Here is a 20,195-nt window from a genome sequence, read left to right as displayed (position 1 = left end):
TGAAGTGGAAAGATGAGGATTTGGTGAAATGCGCGCACACGGCACCCACCTTAGTGGGCAAGACAGCGGCTTTTGTAACTCGTGGGAGTGCATGCGTACGAATAGTTCCTGCACTCTGGAGTACGGCATCAGGCACGGCCATTAGGGTTAGCTGAAAAGCCGCCGCCCCCTTTGAGGATGGCGATAAGTAGCGGCCTTCATTGCGGCCGCATTTCTTGCGTGCGGAATGTGGTCTCCTTTACATCGGGCTTGGACGAAGGATGCTTTCGAGAACCCAACCTTAGTCACGTGACGGGCGCGAGGAATAAAGGGCAGCAAAGACAGACGCTACGTCTTTCAGCCGAAGAGAGCTTATTCAGCAAGGAGCATAAAAAAGGGGCCTCTTTTTAATTAGGGTCTTATACTTGCAAGCACCCGTCTTACCTCTTTTTGATCCTAAAAAACAAAACTTACAGCCGAGTCCGCATATGTGAGGTGTCAGAAAAAGCATCTTTCCGCAGATCATCGCAGTGATAGGTGAGAGGTGAAAGGGTTCAGTAAGAGAGAAAGCGAGAAAGAAAATGGATTTTTCTTTCCTGGACTTCAATACTGGCAATTTAGCCCGGGCCAATCCCAAAATTTGGCCCTCCCATCCCTTGGCCGATTTGGACCAAACTTGATGTCCAGCCATAACTGACCGTGCCCAACACGATCGGGACCTCCAAAATAGGCCCGGGTCATTTGCAAAATCAAGTAAAGCCAAAAACCAGTGCATTCGCACTATAATGGGTTTAACTAAGTTAAAGCCCTGGCAACTTTTTGCGTGTCGTATTGTGACAGCCTTGAATCCGGCGCGCCCAAGATATACAATCATCAGTAGGCAATACATGCGGAAAAATGCTATCTGTGCACTGGAAAATACTCGTGGGTAGTTTTTTACTGCAACGTCTTATCGCCACTAGGCTGGTTCTTAACATGGCTGGAAATTTTGCTATCTAATGCTTCTTCCTCTGGCAGACTTGGGGAAGCGGCGAACGAATCACTTGCTGGAAAATACTGCTTATCAGCAAGATACAAATCTGTAGACAGCTATCCCGAACTTCCTCCCTGAAGACATACACATGTGCGGCCAAAATAGTACGGACGACTACTCACGTTTTTGAGCTTTTCCCACGCTTTCCGTACAGAAAATATCAAGGCTTTTTGGGGGTTAGGTGTGAGCACACCATTTTCGTTAGGTTAGGCGTGAGAGAGATTTTATCGCTGAAGCGTGCTCCTTATTACTATTGCCGCGACTGCACAACACAAATTCGCCATGTCCGCATGAAGAATGGTCCATGGTTTATGGGGGTTTAGCGTCCCAAAGCGACTCAGGCGATGAGGGACGCCGTAGTGAAAGGCTCCGGAAATTTCCATCACCTGGGGTTCTTTAACATGCACTGACATCGCTCAGTACACAGGCCTCTAGCATTTCGCCTCCATGGAAATGCGACCGCCACGGCTGGGATCGAACCCTCGTCTTTTGCGTTAGCAGCCGAGCGCTATAACCAATAAGCCACCGCGGCGGCTTGCATGAAGAATGAACTCGAGCTTCATCAAAAAGGACATAAAGGACAAAAAGGCTTCATCGGTGCGTGACTGTGTGGCATTGCCCAGCTAAAGCGACCACAGCAGCAAAGTAGTAAGGCGCGGCAGTTAGCGTAAATATTCTTGTTTTTTTTTTCTTTTCCTAAAATCCGAGTAGGTAGGACTGCAATGTTGCCGAAGACTCATCAGAAGCCTAAGAACAGCCGCCGCGGTGGCTGAGTGGTTATAGTGCTCGGCTGCTGACCCGAAAGACGCGGGTTCGATCCGGGCCGCGGCGGTCGAATTTGGATGGAGGGGAAACTCTAGATGCCCGTGTACTGTGCGATGTCAGTGCACGCTAAAGAACCCGAGGTGGTCGAAATTTCCGGAGCCCTTCACTACGGCGTCCCTCATAGCCTCAGTGGTTTTGGGGCGTTAAACCCCCATAAACCAGAAGCCTAAGAACACTATCGTAAAACTGTGTTTCGTTAAGATGCGCTGGAAGTGCAAGGAAATAACTGGTTTCCGTGTCCAGCGCAACGTACTACGCAGAGCCCACCGCTTGTGCTTCGCACAGATCAGCGAAAGGAGGAAAGTTCCCCTCTCCTTCGCCGCGGCCGCTTTCCTCACCGCCCATGAAGCGGCGTGCACTCTTGACACGTAGTTCGCAGCTGCAAACAGCTGGTGGCACTGCAGGGAAACTAGCGGGTATTTTAACCTCTACTAAAAGCTGTTTATTTTCAACTCAATCTTATCAATGCCCCTTAAGCTCTTCAATAGGGACAGTCTAATATCGAAAACGAGTATAAAAATATTAGCACATTCTTGTAGGTCTTTCCTTGTGATGACTATAAATAGGGCATAATTCGCGGTTTTGGCACGAGTTTTTATTTTAAACTGACAAAGAAAGTCAGATCGGACCCAATGGCAGCGCCCAGCTTCGTTCAAAATTCGCTCTTCGTGTAGTCGCATGGAGTGAATATACTACGCTCCATGAATAGGAGTGAACCCCATAAAGAGGGTTATTATTTCTCTAAACTATTTCAGACGCTACATTTTTTTTCTTTTACAACGATATACCATTTCTTACATGATTTAACCCTGCATTTTCGCCTTTTCTTCATACGTTTCAGAAATGCAGACAGCCGCGCCGACGCCGGTAGCGCTGCTACCAATAAAAAAATGGTTGCTGGTATCTGTGATCAATATCGCCAGACTTTTTTTACTGAAAATGCTTTTTAAAGCGAACTTAATGCTTTAAACTCAGTTAACATCTCGCTCAATATTGCTACTACGGATTGTCACTGCACACCGCCTTGGAGGTGGGATAGTCACGTCTGTAATGTCAGGGTTTGCAGCTGTCGACTACCACTAGAAAAAGACATTCCAATAACAAAAAAAAAAATTACGTTTTTAATGGTTCTGCCGTATTTCTCAGCTCCGCAGTCGTGTGTGGGTCATTTGGACAAAGAGCTTTCAACAGCCGCAAAGAAAATATGGTCGATAAATTCAATAGACTGTCCCTGTATATACTACTCCAGGTGCGGCTTCGTTTGGGCTGACGTCAAAGTGCACTACAGTTAAGGCGAGCCTCCAACATATACAACCTGATTTCCTCTTGGCATCATTTTTAGTGCAGAAACCTCAGCATCCGCGTTCATCAATCCTGTCCGCTTTTCAAAGCATGAATTGCTTTCATGTACCAGTATTATGATCTCCAGTGCTTCGAGCTGAATTAGGGCCCACGCCGTTAAGGCGCGGAGGCAGCAGCGTGCTTAAAGCACCCGATACAGGCTGGTGTCTGTAGTCATAAACCGCCCTTCCTAACGATTACTCACTTGTGACAAATGGCGATACATAGACGGGTCCTGCGCCCCACTGGTGGTTCGACCCATGCTCAGCACATGACGTCACTGTGCCATTTAATACGCTCAGTTGCGTACGTAAGTTGTATGCAGGTCTACAGCAAAACGTTATGCTTGAGTGCATTTTTTCAGCGCATTTAATGCAGGCATTTAGCATAGCCCAAGCCGTCACTGTGATCAGCTTGCGCGTGGACTCAACTGCACCTGCGCAGTGGCAGGTGCACGCCCACACCTGGCCTTTCGAGGCCACCTATGCATGCGCAGCTACCATCGCGCGGAACTGGATCTCGCTATTCTAAAACTCTCTAATGTTAGACGCAAGGTAACCTGAGGAACATACGCGTCGGCTGAGGAACACACGCGCCGAACATTGAAATATGATGACTAGAAGAATGCACTCAATTTACAGCGACGTACTATATCTTCTTTCTGCCTCAGCAAATCGTGTGCTGCACGCATGCCCTGAGGACGTACCAGTTCTTTAAAAATCCCGAACCCTTTGCGGCTACGGGGAGACAGCGGTGGCGACGCGAAGCCCTGCGCATTTCCCCGCTTGGTCGCACTTAGGGTTCTAAGGACGAAGAGGTATGAGGAGATGAAGGCTCCTAGGGCACAACAACAGCATGCTGTACACTGTACACTGATCCGGAGTTCCCGGGTTTTAACGCGACCGCGGAGGCTGCGGTTTTATGGAGGAAAAATGCTAAGGCGCCCGTGTGCTGTGCGATGTCAGTGCACGTTAAAGATCCCCAGGTGGTCGAAATTATTCCGGAGCCCTCCACTACGGCACCTCTCTCTTCCTTTCTTCTTTCACTCCCTCCTTTACCCCTTCCCTTGCGGCGCGGTTCAGGTGTCCAACGATACATGAGACAGATACTGCGCCATTCGGAATTGGCGGACACGAGGTGCGTTGATGGGTGAAGTCAGGACTGAAGGTGATGTAGAATGGCATGTAACCAGAAGCACTCTCATACCATGGTTAAATTGCCGCGAATCTTTGCAGTGTTTGTTCATTCATCAAATCTGCCGCCACGCCGCTTTATCGCTTTTGCGATGCAAGACGCGACCATATTTAGCTCGATTGATCGCATCCAGGCAGAGCTGATTCTACGTTGTTCCAGGATGTTCTATAGTCGGATACAACTTAAGTCTGCAGTGAAGCTCCGCACACATTCAGGACCGGCGCACAGAATTCCTCCACGACAAAAAAAAAGTAATCCGTTGTTAAAACTTCTCTTGCCATCTAAACAAGAAGCTAATCACAAGAAAAATGTTATGAGCTCTAGAATTTTGATACCTGGCTTGTTTAATAAAGTCAAACATTAAAAAGTTGATTTCGTTTAATTTTAGGGCTGGCTAGTGGAGTGATACAGTATGCCGCGGTCCGTGGCCCAGTGTTAACAACTGCTGTTTTTTTTTTAAGTTGTATCCTGCTATAGTAACTTTGCACGTTTTATCTCGAAAGTTCGCTACCAGCTTTAAATTGAGCACGGCCGACAGCGGCGGGCATTCTGTTCGACGACCGCCGAGCACGGTTGTTGCTACGCCGCCGCCGAGTGATTCAGTCCATTGTGGGCGGAAGTCAGCCCAAATAAAGAGTTTTGTTTAGGCCGCATTTTCCCAGCCTTTCTGCTCTCCGGACTGCAGTCACTTCGTGACAGTATGTTGATTCTGAGCACTAATATCGGAGCTAAACTGCATCGAATTTAAAGCGACGCTCCATATGTCTTATAAATCCTGGAGAGATAGCGCAATAGAAGTTTGGTCCAAACCTCCTGAGTGCTTGACCTAAAGAGCCAAGCATGGCGCATCCCTGGGTGCAAGAGATGGGCGAACCTAGCGTCCAAATTTATTGCACCGTGCGTTTTGGTCATTGAGAACGAACGAATAAGACTACATCGAAGATGATGTGCCTTTAACCAACATGGCTATGCCTATGGTACGACTACGGACTTCAGCTAAGGCTGCCCTTGGCGTGAACGAATACGTCTCCCTTTGAAAGCATGTTTTGCACATAGGCCACCTAGCGTTAATGACAATGAAAATAAATGAATAAATTAACGTGACTTTACGATTACGCTTTCTCATTTAGGCGTTTGACCAGCATAGCTGTTTGTGCCTTTTCTATTTGCAGTGAAATGAAGAGAGTACACCAGCACCTATGCGGATTGCGCCCGGAAGTCTCCTCGCTGTCTGTGACGTTAGCGGTCACGTGGCTGGTAACGTGACGGTGATATCACGATCGCGCAATGTGCCACACGAGCAAACACATGATGACGTCACGGTAACGCAATGCCACATGACCGGTCACACGATGGCAAAGTGATGTGCTGCGTCAATGACGGAACCGCTCACAACACACGCGAGCCACAACAGCTTCGCTGTAAATCAGCGGCCGCTCTCTCCGCGTTAGCCCCGACGCGGTGGCTCAGTGGTTAGGGCGCTCGACTACTGATCCGGAGTTCCCGGGCTCGAACCCGACCGCGGCGGCTGCGTTTTTATGGAGGAAAAACGCTAAGGCGCCCGTGTGCTGTGCGATGTCAGTGCACGTTAAAGATCCCCAGGTGGTCGAAATTATTCCGGAGCCCTGCACTACGGCGCCTCTTCTTCCTTTCTTCTTTCACTCCTTCCTTTATCCCTTCCCTTACGGCGCGGTTCAGGTGTCCAAAGATATATGAGACAGATACTGCGCCATTTCCTTTCCCCAAAAACCAATTATTGCTATTATTGCTATCTCTCCGCGTTAGTGTTGCACGCACGGTATTCCTTCGGTTATCTACGACGCCATTGCTTCCTCTCACGCTCTCCTTAAAGCTTGACGTTTATTGTTCAGTTGCCCATTTGGCTCGCCTTCTTCATTCCTAGCAGCAGCACGGACTGTACGTACAGTCTTTGTCAAAAGTTTGGAGCCCAAGCGGTTCGCTTCTAAGCCGTACGTGTAATGGGGCTTTTATACCATCCATGGAAATCCTGAGTTTCGGGGGACTGAGGTCAAGATTTCGCCGCACCTTGGCCAGATATGGAACGCTGACGATAGATAACGAGTTACACGGCATAGACCAGAAACAAACACATCATCATCACCATCAGCCTGACTACGCCTGCTGCAGAGCAAAGGCCTCTCCCATGTCTCTCCAGTTAACCCTTGCCAGCTGCGACCACCGCGGCTGGCAAAGGAGAGTGACAAGAACAAAAATAATGACTGAAACTCTTGGACTTGGTAAGTTTTTATATCTTCATGACTTGATTTATTCATCCCTGTTCGTCAAGTCTCTATCATGTTTCACTGTGTACTCAAATGCTTTCTATCGTGGTTAGTACAAATATATCTAGCTTCCCCGTCGATCACTGCGTGCAAGTGGCCATGGCTTGGTTGGGCTCTAAACTTTTGACAAAGGCTGTGCGTTTCAAGTCCTGCAGTCCCGTCGATTATTGCGTGCAAGTGGTCATGGCTTGGTTGGGCTCTAAACTTTTGACAAAGATGTTGCGTTTCAAGTCGTGCAGTAGTTTGGCTCTACTTTCCTAAACTCGCTTCCACTCTATTCGCCTTCATGGACCGTGCTAACAAGTAACCATAATGAATGAGAAGAAGCGTTACAGTTCTTAATTTCAAACAGCGCATGGGCTTGAATGCAAGTCCATGAAACTATGCATGCCTAGACATTCCTTATGTTTTCCCTTACTTTCGTGACAAGTCCATGAAACTATGCATGCCTAGACATTCCTTATGTTTTCCCTTACTTTCGTGACAAGTCCATGAAGCTATGCATGCCTAGACATTCCTTATGTTTCCCTTACTTTCGTGACAAGTCCATGAAGCTATGCATGCCTAGACATTCCTTATGTTTCCCTTACTTTCGTGACAAGTCCATGAAGCTATGCATGCCTAGACATTCCTTATGTTTTCCCTTACTTTCGTTTACTTTCGTGGTGTGCACCTTAAGTCAAAAGTTTAGACCCGAGGGTGGCTTGCTTCTGGGCTACATCGCGTGGCTCGTTATGAATTCCCAGCCTTCCAAATCTATCGAAGACAGGGACCGTCTTGGCCCAATCCGAAGGTTTGGGTTTGCACTGATGCTACAAAGCTGCACTACACGACACAGAAGCAAAGCTCCCTGGACTGTAAACTTTTGACAGTGGCTGTACACATCATACTTACCTTTGAGTGTTGGTATGCAATGCGAATCGTTCGAAGAAAAGAAACAAAGAAAGCATGACAGACTACGCAGAAAACTCAAGGCAAAATATTTGGTTTCTATTAACAGCATATGTACAAATGCATTGACATCGCTTTAAATATGAAAGGAAGGCGTCTGTTTTTATATGTGGATAACATAAACGCTCTTGTGAGCCGTTTGTGACACACTAATGTCAATCCCACAGCTACGTACGCTACACATATATGGTTATACATGCGTAACTTGCATGAAGCAAAGCATCTTGAAGCAAAAAAACCTTGTTTTTTTTGCAACGAAAGTGAACAACAACAAACAGCTGACAAATGAACTTCAAAGTACTTTCCTTAAAACTACGACAAGAACAAAAAAGAATGACTTTGCAACTCTTCCGCTTGGTAACTTTTTATATCTCCTAGACATCAATAAAGGCGGAAACCTTTGCGGCCACATGTCCCGGCCCCGCAAGTCAACAACAAATCTTGGCGGGGTCCACAGACGAGTTAGTCGACGCATTTAAAGAACCATGGCAAAGGTGTAGATCCAGCAGAGGCACTGGCAGAGTCTTTTTGCACCATTACATTCTTCGTCACGCTACCGTTCTTAGAAACTAAGTATTTATTCATCCATGTTCGTCAAGTCTCTTTCACGTTTTCACTGCGGACTCAAGTGCTTCCTTCTGTGGCTAGTGCAAATATTCCTAGCCTTCTCATCGATTATTTTTTTCAAATGGTCATGGCTTGGTTTCAATTCTGCTGTTACATTTCTTGTGCAGTGAGGTAACGCTGCAAGTGCGAAATGTCGCTGACAAATCGCCACTAACCGTTTTCTTTTCCAGGATATTATGTACAGAAAAATGCAAGTTATCTCAACTGTAATCGATTGAAGTAAACGGATTGTACTGGCCCACTGATACTAATGCCGTTTATCTCGCAAGAAGAGTGGCTTTAGCGTATCTTTATCCTAGTTTCAAAACATCAACGCACGAAGAGGAGAAATGGTGGCTTTTTCATATTACTTTTGCGAGCAACTTTATTGAAAGCAAGACAATGTTAGGAAGGTTATGAATGACTGCACACCACCATGTCAACAAAAGCAGCCGCATAATCCTCTTATTGGTCGAACAGAAGCATGAATGACAAGGACTTAGTCATCCGATCACACCTGTTCCTCGCCGTTCTGATTCTCAGACATTCAATACATTATCGGAATTTCCTCTTTAGTTTCTCCTCCCAGCGGAAGAGACACAGGGCATTCAGACACCAGGAATCCAGGCCCATGTGATGGATTTGTTGAATGGCATATGTCCTAGTTTCAAAATCAGAAGCATGCACAAGCCACATGCAGTGGTCAGCTCTTCATGCAGCTTGCTTTGTTCATACGTACTAGCATGCCATTTTGACACTGCTCGAATCCACTACAAGCGCGCAGTGGTACACGTTTCACGTAGGTAATTAGGAGTGATGTGATATCATGCTGGGCAAAAGGGTCACCAGCTTTCTTTTGAGCATTTCTCTTCACCTCGAGACAGCACAAGAATGTTTGCCCAAAATCACCCGAAGAGGGAGACGCGGACGTAGATAGAAGAATGAGCGAATCTGATTTTGCCGTTTCTTTGAAACTTACAAGGAATTCCGATCGAATTTTATGCACTATCAATATTTCTCTGCCGACAGTACAAAAAACCCTTTTTACGAATGGTAGGAATTTATTTGATAAACATTCGTACCCTAATATTACACATATTTTTGTGCGTGCATTTGTATAGTACTTGTCGCTTCTGACAATAGGTATTGAAGGACGATGTATGCTGACTAGCTATAGCACTTGCTTCAATTACAAGTAACCACGAATTAGGCGTTCCGCCCTCAGTGGCATGCACCACATCACGCTTGTAAGCGGAGACGAGCAGAAAAGCGTTGGATGACTGAAGATGTTCGCTAGGCCTAACACTCGGAATAACACACAACTACATTCTATACGTACACAACTAACTCAAGGCATCCCGAAATAACACACTGGACACCAAGCCGACACCTCATGTTGTTAAGTCGTGCGTTTACACCAGCGCCAAAACAGAGCAGGGTTGATGACATAAGTCGGTCCCATAACTTCCCGCTTTGCTGGAAGGGCATCCATGTTGCGAAGGGCAGACGAAGTCGGGGTGTGCAGTGGATAACATGCATGTGAACGAGCAGCCCTCGGCACAAGACATGCAGGAGCAGCCATTCGTGCATATTGCACTCAAATTGGTGCAGTCGCAGGCACAAGGGTTTGGTGTTGGTTGCAGAGCTAGGCACGGCCGCTTCATCCATGCGTCATCCTGTCCGAGCAGCTTATGTAGCTGTCGTACGTCGTATCGAGCACCGTGTGGTGAGGCTCCTGAAATGATGCGGCCACATTCATGCACACGTGTTCAAGGTACAAATGTGCATAGAAGCAAGGCGATCAGAAAGTGAGGCGCTGGAGTTTAGTCCCGGTGGAGTTCGATACATCGCTCGATACAGAGGCTATTCGATGCTCTGCTATCGGCAAAGTCCACCCAAACTACTGAAGATGTTAACGCTTTGGTAGTTTTTCAGTCACGGCGTATAATTTCTGTTGCTACTTTAGCCAATCTGCGCAGTGCGCATGGCACGCTGTTGTGCCTCGTTGCTAGGACAACTACGTTATAGCTTGTGTTCGAATTAGAAATAAATAAACAAACAAATAAATAAGAAACACAGAGCACTCAGCACTTTGCTTTACGCAAGGCCGATTCGCTGACTTCTCAGTTTTTATCCGTTTTTTTTTTTCACAAGCATTTGTTGAATAATCACAACCGTCAGGCAGCCCCGGCTGGATACAAATCTGCAGGCGTTGTCAAGGGACTCAGCTCTAGTCGTAGTTTCTAGCACCCGTACTACTACGTCTTATGACAACACCAGACAGGACGCACTTATTCCAACCTTTGCTTTAGGCTCGACTAATGACGGAAAATTAAACGAAAAGTGCTTATTTTGAACTCGTGGAAGCATTGCTATTGCTAAAAGCAGCGGGCACGAATTCTATCGCCGACAGCAGTCTCCATGCCATAACTATAGTTTGCAGCGCAAAGGAAGCCACGAAGAAGGTACGCCCAGGACAGGCGCTGAGTGCCTTCACACACATTCATGCTGCTTCACAGTACTCTGTGCAGGTGCCGCTGTGATACACAAATATCTCCCCAATATTACACACAGCGACCGTGCTCTGGGTACCTTTTTTGTCTGTCCATTGCATCCATCGCCCTAAAATCTGTAATTACGAAATACTGACGCCCGCAAGCATATAGCTTGGTTGACTTAATTTTTCGCTCTTCACGCGTTACGTCAGAATCAAAGTCTTCGTATCTCAACACAAGAGGTACAATTAAGCACTAGGAAAGGGGACGATTACTGTTTAACAAACTCGCTCTCGCGCGATGTTGTACGAAGAAAATGACTTGCCCGCATGCGATGTTATGCTGCTCAACTGTACTCCCAGCCGCAAAATTGCGTTGATAAGCTTACCCTCACGCTCTGCATTGCGGGTGACCTTACAGTTAATTTTATTGCGCTTAAGTATAGCTTACCGACACAGGGAATTTTGCTTAACCATGCTGTTCAAACGCGATGTTATGCAGCCAAAATATATATCAGCATGAGATTATATTGCCATGCTAACTATACTCACATGCTATGTTACAGGCGTGAAATAACTAGTTTTCATTCAGTTTCAATCATCCGGTAAGACCCGGCGTATAACGGACAATGCAGACTTTTAAGAATTTCAGTACTTTTTGTTTGTACCTGCAAGAGAACAAATCTTCACTGTATTGCACAAAATTGTATTTCCCAAAGCAAAGTCAGTGTGCCAGCTGCCAGTAACTCTTAAGACCTGGGGTGAGATCACTCACTGCAAACGCCAGGGCTCTCGTCAAAACAATCTATTTCAAAGCCTGCACTCCTGATCGAATAATGTTGAATATTTTTTTGCTTTATTGTATGTGCCCGAGTACGTATGAATTTTATTATTTCTAGCTGTTAAGAAATTAATCTAAGTTGCTTATTCTACCGGTATAGCAATGCAATATTTTGCCTAACTTACAAGCATTTTTTTGCGTTTCTTGAGTTTAGTGCCCACAACGGCGAAATGTTGGAAGCTCATGACCTCTATATGAAAATATTATTGCTTAGGCATTACAAAGCTTAAGTGCTAAGCTATAACTTTCCCATAAACAATGTTATTTTGCAAAAGTATTCTTCCACACGCGTTGCTGCAGTGATCAAATAGCTTGCCCGTGCAGTGCGTCGCACTGCTAAAATTACTTTCCCAACACGATTTTTAGTGCTAAAATAACTTGCATTGAGCACTGTTACTCTTTAACTAACTTGCCTAAAACAATGTTTCAGTGCTTAGCTTACTTGCCCACAACAATGTTTTAGTGCTAAACTTACTTGCCGCAACGAAGTTTTGAGGTAAACTTACTAGCCCACAACGATGTTTCAGTGCTAAAACGATTTGTTGCCCAAAACAAATCTTTCAGTGCTAAACTTACTTAACCACAACGCTGTGTTGCGCTATACTTACACACAACGATATTTCAGTGGTAAAAGACTTACTTGTCCAAAACATTATTATAGTGCTAAACCCGCTTGACCACAAGGATGTATTGTGCTAAACTTGCGCACAAGGATATATAACTGTCTTACCAGCCCAGAACGATGTTTTGTGCTAAACTTGCACACAACGCTGTTTTGATGCTAAATTTACATGCCCAAAACAATTTTAGTTCTAAACTTACTTGCCGACAGGGATTTATTGTGCTAAGCTTGCGCACAAGGATATATCACTGTCTTACTAGCCCAGAACGACGTTTTGTGCTAAACTTGCGCACAGCGATGTTTTAGTGCTAAATTTACTTGCCCAAAAACTTGCTCTCAACGATGCTAAGTGTCTTACTAACCCACAACAATGTTTTGTGCTAAACTTGCACACAGCGCTGTTTTAATGCTGAATTTACATGCCCAAAAAATGTTTCAGTTCTAAACTTATAGTTGCCCAAAGCGGTGGTTTGTGGTAGACTTGCACACATCGCTGTTTTAGTGCTGAGTTTACATGCCCAAAACAATGTTTTAGTTCTAAACTTATACTTGCCCACAACGATGGTTTGTGCTAAACTTGTACATAGCGATGCTTCATTGCTAGACTAACTTTCCCACAACGATGTTTTATTGCTCAACTAGATTTCCCGCATGGAATGTTGCACTGCTATAGGAACTCGCCTCCGACGGTGTTTTAATGCAACGCTAACTTGCCCGCACGCGATGGTGCATACTGTGCTTAGAAAAGCAGCACGTCTGCTCCCCTTGCGCGCAGGAGCATTCATTCTCACCTTTTCCTCCTCTTTCTTGCCGACTTCGTGGGCGAGCAGCTCGAGCAGCTCGGTGGTGAACTGGCTGACGATGTGCCAGGCGTAGGCGATGTCCGCGTCGCATGCGTTGGGCGCGCACACGCAGAAGCGGATCACGTAGCGGTCGTTGAGCGACGCCGGCACCATGTGCAGCTTGCCCGACGCGTTGATGCTCGACAGCAGCTTCTCGTTCAGCTGGTTGGAGCCCTGCGGGGGGCGGAAAAAATGCCACCAGCTGTCATGTACCACATCGCAGGATCGTAACAGCCGCAGCTGACAGACATTTTTGCTGTTTCATCGGAGCGACACTGCTTCTTCCGTCTATATGTTTAGTAGACAAAGTATTTACACCATTTTTATGCGCTCTCACTTCGGTTCAGAAATCAAATTTTTCTTTCACATTATCAATGTTTTTTTTTTCAGTAGCATGCTGTCTGGAAGGATTACGTCGGGCGCTTGCTGTTTATCGTTAGCACAGAAAATGACGGCTTGCGACAACCGTGCGCACTGCTTCGCGGCAGTTTTCACTCCCCCCCCCCCCCTTTGTGTTCTCAGATAACAGGCACACCACACATATGTTACTTCGATCAAAGTGATAAAAAACAGTCAACACAGTCTGTGTATGAAAATGCAACCTCATAACTATTAGACTAGAAAAGGGGACAATGGCGTGTTGTAACTGAGGCTACACACGGAGGACAGAAGCTCTAGCTCCGATACGTCAACATGCTTCCGTTAGTTATCTAATGTGAGAGAGTAGGTTGCACACGTGCACTAACCTCCGAATAACAAGAGCAGTAACCTTTATCCACTTCAGAACGTGTAAGCATAGAAGCTGTGCGTTGTCTGGTGACAATCAGGTATTTTGGCGCACCTCTGACAAGCTTGGAAGGGAAATCCCTGAGACCTTGATGATCAGCAAGACCGGGTCAGACACATATGTTAGAGCGGTATCTGCAGCTCTGCTCTGTAAACAGTTGCAATTTTTGGCTAGAAAATAACAGCTGCTGCTCTTGAATACCTCAGTGCATGTGTCTTTTGGTTCTGTTCAGCGATGCTGCCTGTAGGTTTTTGCCTTATGTGAAGTTATCGCTGTCAATGTGTGTCCACTTGGGATTTCGTGTTTGCTTCTTTTACGCGGTCTGTGTTAACGCGCCTCTGGGCATGCGTATGTTTGTTCCTCCTCGGTTAGAAAGCTATTTAATGATCAGCCGTTAATAGTCAGCCGTAAGTTAGCATTTCATCTGCGTGCTCTTCGCCCCGTCCGTGTACATTTAGTTTCCGATGATAGCAAACCCCTCTCAACTGATCTTCGCTGTGTTGAGCGTGCCCTCCAGTGAGTATCCTCGCCAGCGTCGCTTGTGTGGACTCCTTCGACAATGCGACCTATTGGTTCAGCCACTAGCGCTCATTGCTATTTTCGTTTTCGGCTGGAAACAATACTTGTGAGATATGGCACTGAACTTCGAGGGGCTTCGTGTTTGTCGGACGTGTGGCGGCTCACCTTGAGCCGGAAGCAGACAAGGCCAAAGATGACTTGATTCACAACTTCAAAGCGAGGGTCGCTTCGCACCAGCTGCTCAAACTTTTTGGCAAGTCGAACGTGCTGAAATCAGTAAAAAAATAAATAAATAAATAAATAAATAAATAAATAAATAAATCATACAATCAATCAACAATCAATTAAAACAAGCAGCCGACACGTACCTCTCGTATGTAGTGCTGCAGTCCCTTAATTCCGTACCTCCTCACCACGAACCACAGTTTGAGCGACCGGAACCTCCTGCTTAGGGGAATGCCCCAATGCTGCGTACGCAATACGAAAAAAGAAAATATTGGGGTCTAACAGGGACTATAAGCTGAAATAATACAGCGTCCTGAGAGATTTATTAAGCAGGATGAAAGTCTTAACAGGAAGCTGGGTGCTTGAAAATATTTTCTGTATTTATGTATCCTGGTGAAAACAGAAACACTTTGACTCTTCGGCGCTTAGTAACCTAGTAACCTAGTAGACGCTTAGTAACTTAGTAACTGCTTAGTATGGACAACCTATATTGAAATGACGGAGCAACGGCCGAAAACTGCTGGTGGCGCAGTAGAGTTATAGGATCATGATCCGATAACGCGATAATCACCGCGGTCCGATAGCGCAGTCAAGCGTACTGTCTCGTTGTTTGTGTTCTCACGGCTGCATAGAGCCATCAGGAATTTTTAGCAGTCCCTCCATAATTGCAGGTTGGCTTGTCCATGACTGTACTTATTCTGCACTGAAAATGTCGGCTTTTAGGTAACAGACTGAAGATTTCTATATCTATATATATGCCTCTATCTAGATTTCTATATATGTGCGTCTTACATCCCCAGATACCGGGTGTTCCACCTAAGATGTTCTCAATTTTTAAAAATAGGCTTTTTAAGTGAGAAGAGCGGTTTTTTTCTGCATATTATTTTCAGCGGTGTATCACGTATGCATACAGCTAAGACGTACTAAATGGTGGGCTGGTTAACCAATACTGAATAGTTAACTTTTTAACTATTACTGTGGGTCTCTATATTTATTGAGAAGCGTGTAGCCCACCATAAGTAATCTCCATATTAGTTCCTAGAACTTCGAAAACGCAGTTACTCTCGGCACAGTGGGCCAAAAAATTCTGCCTACATCGCGCCAAAATAGAAGCGCTTTCGAAGTGCTTACAGGCAAAACTACCCCTCCATTCGATGTATCTCGTCGAAATAGTTAAAATTTTTGGAATACAGCGCCGAGGGAAGTGAGTTTTGGAAATTTAAAAGCTTATACGGATAATACTTATGGTGGGATACACGCCTCTCAGTAAACAAAGGTCTAACAGTAATAGTTAAAGGGGTAAATATTCAGTAGAAGTTAACTAGCTTACTGTTAGCACGTCCTAGCTGTATTTTGATGCGCTACACCGCTGACAACGCTATGTCAAAAAAAGCACTTTTCTAACTCAAGACGCCTTTTTTTTAAATTGCAGAAAATCTTAGGTTAAACACTCGGTATATAGTGGGCCTGCACCTGCAGAATGGAGTTGTTACCTGAGCACACTCCGCTCATTTGCTCGTCTATTATCCTCTGCTCACGCTTGTACTGTCCATAGCGATCAAGCACGCGATAGCAGAAACTGCAAATGCTTTTCGGAGAAATTTTAAACCTTTTCTATTTGCACGATCTGGATAATATATCCTGCTCTAACTATAATTTGCTCGCAGTGGCGATTTAATCGCATGGCATCATGCTTGAACTGCCAGATATACTTCTCGGGAAACCTGAAAGTAAAGAACACGCACTGGTGCCAAGGCCAAATATGATACTTACCCTGTAATCAATTGCCTTATCTGCAACGAAAAGCAATGGTTGAAGAGTTAGATGCATGCAAGGTTATTCAGGCTCTCAAAACGTTCTTCTATGCATCTCAAATATGCGACATATTTTCTGCATTGTTCAGTAATTGCTGCTTAGTCAACAAATACACCCAGGATAAAGCTCACCTGAATAGCTGTGCTGAAGGTACAACGGGTCTACAACCAAGGCTTGCGTCAACTTGAACCTGTCTTTTACCCTGCAAGAGAGAGGTGTCTTTTTATGAGCACAATAGCTTGAGCATGCGGCATGTTCGAAAGAAGTGCGCACCGGGCGATACCTAACGATACCTAACGTAGCCACACAGCGATACTCACCACATCAGAGAGCAGTCGAAGTTTACAAGCATCCACTTGTTGGGGTTAATGTTGAAAGACATTGCGTACTGTAACAAAAAACAAGAAATAGTTTAGGAAAAATTCTTTGTAGATCGTTTGTTCGGCACACTGATACTGCCGCGATTATTCTAAACCGCGATGTACGCCAGACACCTTTTGTTCTTTGCCTTATAACGTCCAAAAAGCGGTGCTTGCCTTGGTTTCCTTTTGTACATTGATGGTGCTGTTGTGAGGTAAAAAAAATGAGCCACCTGAACGATGAATAGTTGTTGGCGACTTCTGCTGTCCTGATTTAGCTAGATACCTAAAGCAAGCTTGAGTAATCTAGCCAGATACCCTTCAGACCGCAGAAAAGCTGCTGCTTGACCTAATTCTCCATGTCAATGGGGCGACAATGACGCCCGATTGGTACGCATAACACTGAAGGTACGCGAAAACCTATGGGGATGCTTAAGTCGTTTGAAGAGTGGGATGCGATAGCAATATATTTCACATTTGTCTTAGCTTCTGTAGCAACTTCTGTGTGTGTCAGCGTCAGTTTCTCTGCAAATCTCGGTCCACCAACCGCCATACTCGGACTGCTCGTTGCAGTAGCAGGTATCCGTTATGCCGTGACGGTACCTAAATTTGCACACATAACATTTCTTTTTATGATTTTTGATTTCGAATCTTTACCTCTTCTATACACACGTCGGCGCTTGAAAGGTGCGCTTGAAATGTTAACCGATTCTGGATGGGAACCCAACGGTACACAAGCATGTTCCCTCACGGCGATATGTGTATCAAATAAATAAGCAAGAGTAAGATTACGTGGAAGAAGGAAATGACTGCGCTCACGCTATACATGCCCCGTGAGGCGCGAAACAGCGAGAACAAGCGTAAACTTTGTGTTTCTGAAAAACCCCTCCGCTTTCCATCCCTCTCTTCACCCTCTGCTTTACGGTACGGTCCAGGTGTCCCACCCATTGTAAGCACCCGTTGTATAACCTCTGCACAGAGCGTCCGAGAGCCATTTCAAAGTGTTTGGCGCCGCCTTGCGACCACTCGTCCTACCCGATGACAAGGAAGGTTGCACGGTGCGCAAGGTACGGGGCCGCGGCGTTCGACGGCGGAAGGTAGGTGCGCGCCCACCAGAGGCGCTGCGACTGTGTTACGTACGAGCAACGAATATGCCCACTGCTCATGCCCTCCCAGAAACATCTCCGACTGTGAATGTAAGGCAACCTGTTTGGTGAAGTAAATACTAAAGAAGGTATACCCGCAGTGCAGGACCCATAGCTTCAGTGTAGGCGTACCTCGAGACCCTTGTGCAGATATTGGAACTCCGGGCAGATGAAGGCGCTGCCCGCGTAGGCGGCGTCCACGTGCAGCCAGGCGCCTTCCTTCTGGCAGAGCGGACCGATCTCGGCCAGAGCGTCGAAGGAGCAGCAGGACGTCGTGCCCAGAGTCGCACTCACCTGTGAACACGGAGGTCACAGTGTCCATCGATCAGAGTTCACGGATTGTGTGTACTGGGACGCAACTGTTAGATGCTCGCAACTGTTAGATGCTCTTCTAGTCACAATAGCGGCACAGCTCCCCATAGCTCTCACTTTTCGATAGTCGACGCGCTGAGGTGCCACAAAATTAGGATGAACGGATGGACGACAAAAGTATGGTAGCGGGTGCGCGACCAAGCGCAGTTAAAAAAAGAAATTCAACACTTTTCTAAACCTTAACAAGCACAAGCTTACAATTCATGCACTTCATTCAATAAGAAATTCTAAGTTTCGAACCATAACGATTTTGATTCCTACAGTCCTCTCTTTACGTCACTTTGCCGTTTTTCAGCCACCACTGCTCAAACGCTTATTGCGTGAGTCCAATGCGCATGCATTCACGTAGCTTTCGTTATTCCAGAACTCAGAGCCCTCAAGGATGTCGATCATTCCGGAATCGACGCATGAATGGATGGATGGATACTGCGACGCTATACACGAGACAGTAGTAAAAAAATGAATGCTTACAAAGAAGGGCACGAATCCGGCCTTGCGGTCTTCCTCGATGGCCGCGGCGAGCGTGGAGCCGCGCATGCTGAAGTTGTCGTCGGTGTCCAGAATGCGCAGCTTCACGAATCCAATCATGGCCGCTTTCTCCACTGATGAATGGGCCTGCAGGTACGTGCAGAGAAAGAGGAACTATAGCGCATATCATTTCTTTAGTGCTGTCATTCAAGGTAGCTTGAGAATTAGTTTCGCTACGTCATGTCCAACATTCTCGGGCAAAAATTTTGAAAATTGCAAAATTGTAAGACGCTGTTATGGAAATATTGATGTTAATGGTCCATTCTTCTGATATGTTGCAAAATCTTTCTTTTATAGTGTTTCCGGAGCCCCCCACTACGGCGCCTATTACTTCCTTTCTTCTTTCAATCCCTCCTTTATCCCTTCCCTTACGGCGCGTTTCAGGTGTCCAACGATATATGAGACAGATACTGCGCCATTTCCTTTTCCCAAAAACCAATTATTATTATAGTGTTTCCATCGATCACATCGAACAGTTAAGACTGCCATATAGAAAACCAACGGGGAACGCTTTTGACGATCGGAAAAACATTAATAGAAAAAAAGATACAAGACTGCGGTCGGGTTGTTTGCGGATATATTCATTGTTATAATGAAATATTACATTATATGTAAAAATTGTTCTCATAAACTGTTTCCCCGCTCTAAAATACTTTTGTCCAGAATTGTTGGCTAAGAAACTCTTAGGCGATACTCGGCGGATCCTTTGAATGCGTTGGCGTTTTGTCTTGCTGGTGATTCTGCTGCAGCTAATGCCCATATATGTGAAATCGGTAATTCTATACTTTAAAACCATAGATCGCTGGGAGTCCTCATTCCTGTGCTGGTGCAGTGACGCAGCGGTTAAGTGATACGCCACTGCCCCGACAGGTGGCTGTTTCAAATACAGCCACAGGTGGGGTTTGCGAGACCCAGACTGCTCTTTCCGAGCAACCTCTGTTAACCAATCATTAATTTAACTGCCACCCGCCATAGTGGGCAGGCTGTGATGACGTCACAAGGCTCACCACGCGTCGCCCGATACGGCACGCGACACGCCCTATTGCCCTTACCGCTTGCACATATTTTTCTAACGATAATGCATTAATAAGCACCGTTTTCTTCCGGACGCCATCTTTTCCTGCTTTTTCACCAACACAGAACTGGAGACAATGTGATCTAGAAAAGGGTCATTAGCAATTCAAAAGTTCTTTTATATTTTCTAGATACCACAACTAGCGTCATCTGTCGGTTGCCAGTAGTAACATCTCGTTATTCATTAGAAATACAAGGACATCATGCGCAAACGTATTGATAGTGATGACATAATATTCCTACGAGCTGCAAAATCTGACATATAATGGTTCCTAAATTCCCACCGACTAGTTTCGACTGCCGTATAAATTAGTGGTGCGGTGAGAACAGTCAAAATTAC

General features: G+C 45.7%; 1 protein-coding gene across 1 annotated transcript in view; it reads right to left on the bottom strand.

Annotated features, from left to right (window-relative positions):
* Positions 1-9,759: 9,759 nt before the first annotated feature.
* LOC144121213 (aromatic-L-amino-acid decarboxylase-like) overlaps positions 9,760-20,195 on the bottom strand; it is a 149,286-nt gene continuing 138,850 nt past the window's right edge. The window contains exons 8-16 of the mRNA XM_077654299.1: positions 18,725-18,868; positions 18,014-18,175; positions 16,698-16,765; positions 16,509-16,579; positions 16,336-16,355; positions 14,706-14,804; positions 14,503-14,604; positions 12,981-13,205; positions 9,760-9,967 (exon numbers count right to left, since the gene is read on the bottom strand). Of these exons, the coding sequence (XP_077510425.1) occupies positions 9,893-9,967; positions 12,981-13,205; positions 14,503-14,604; positions 14,706-14,804; positions 16,336-16,355; positions 16,509-16,579; positions 16,698-16,765; positions 18,014-18,175; positions 18,725-18,868 (966 nt within the window). The 3' untranslated portion in view covers positions 9,760-9,892. The remainder of the gene's footprint in view (positions 9,968-12,980; positions 13,206-14,502; positions 14,605-14,705; positions 14,805-16,335; positions 16,356-16,508; positions 16,580-16,697; positions 16,766-18,013; positions 18,176-18,724; positions 18,869-20,195) is intronic.

The sequence above is a fragment of the Amblyomma americanum genome, chromosome 2, assembly GCF_052857255.1.
Source record: "Amblyomma americanum isolate KBUSLIRL-KWMA chromosome 2, ASM5285725v1, whole genome shotgun sequence".
Classification (NCBI taxonomy): Eukaryota; Metazoa; Arthropoda; class Arachnida; order Ixodida; family Ixodidae; genus Amblyomma; species Amblyomma americanum.
The sequence above is the reverse complement of the archived record's forward strand: the minus strand, read 5'-3'. Positions and strand labels throughout refer to the sequence as shown.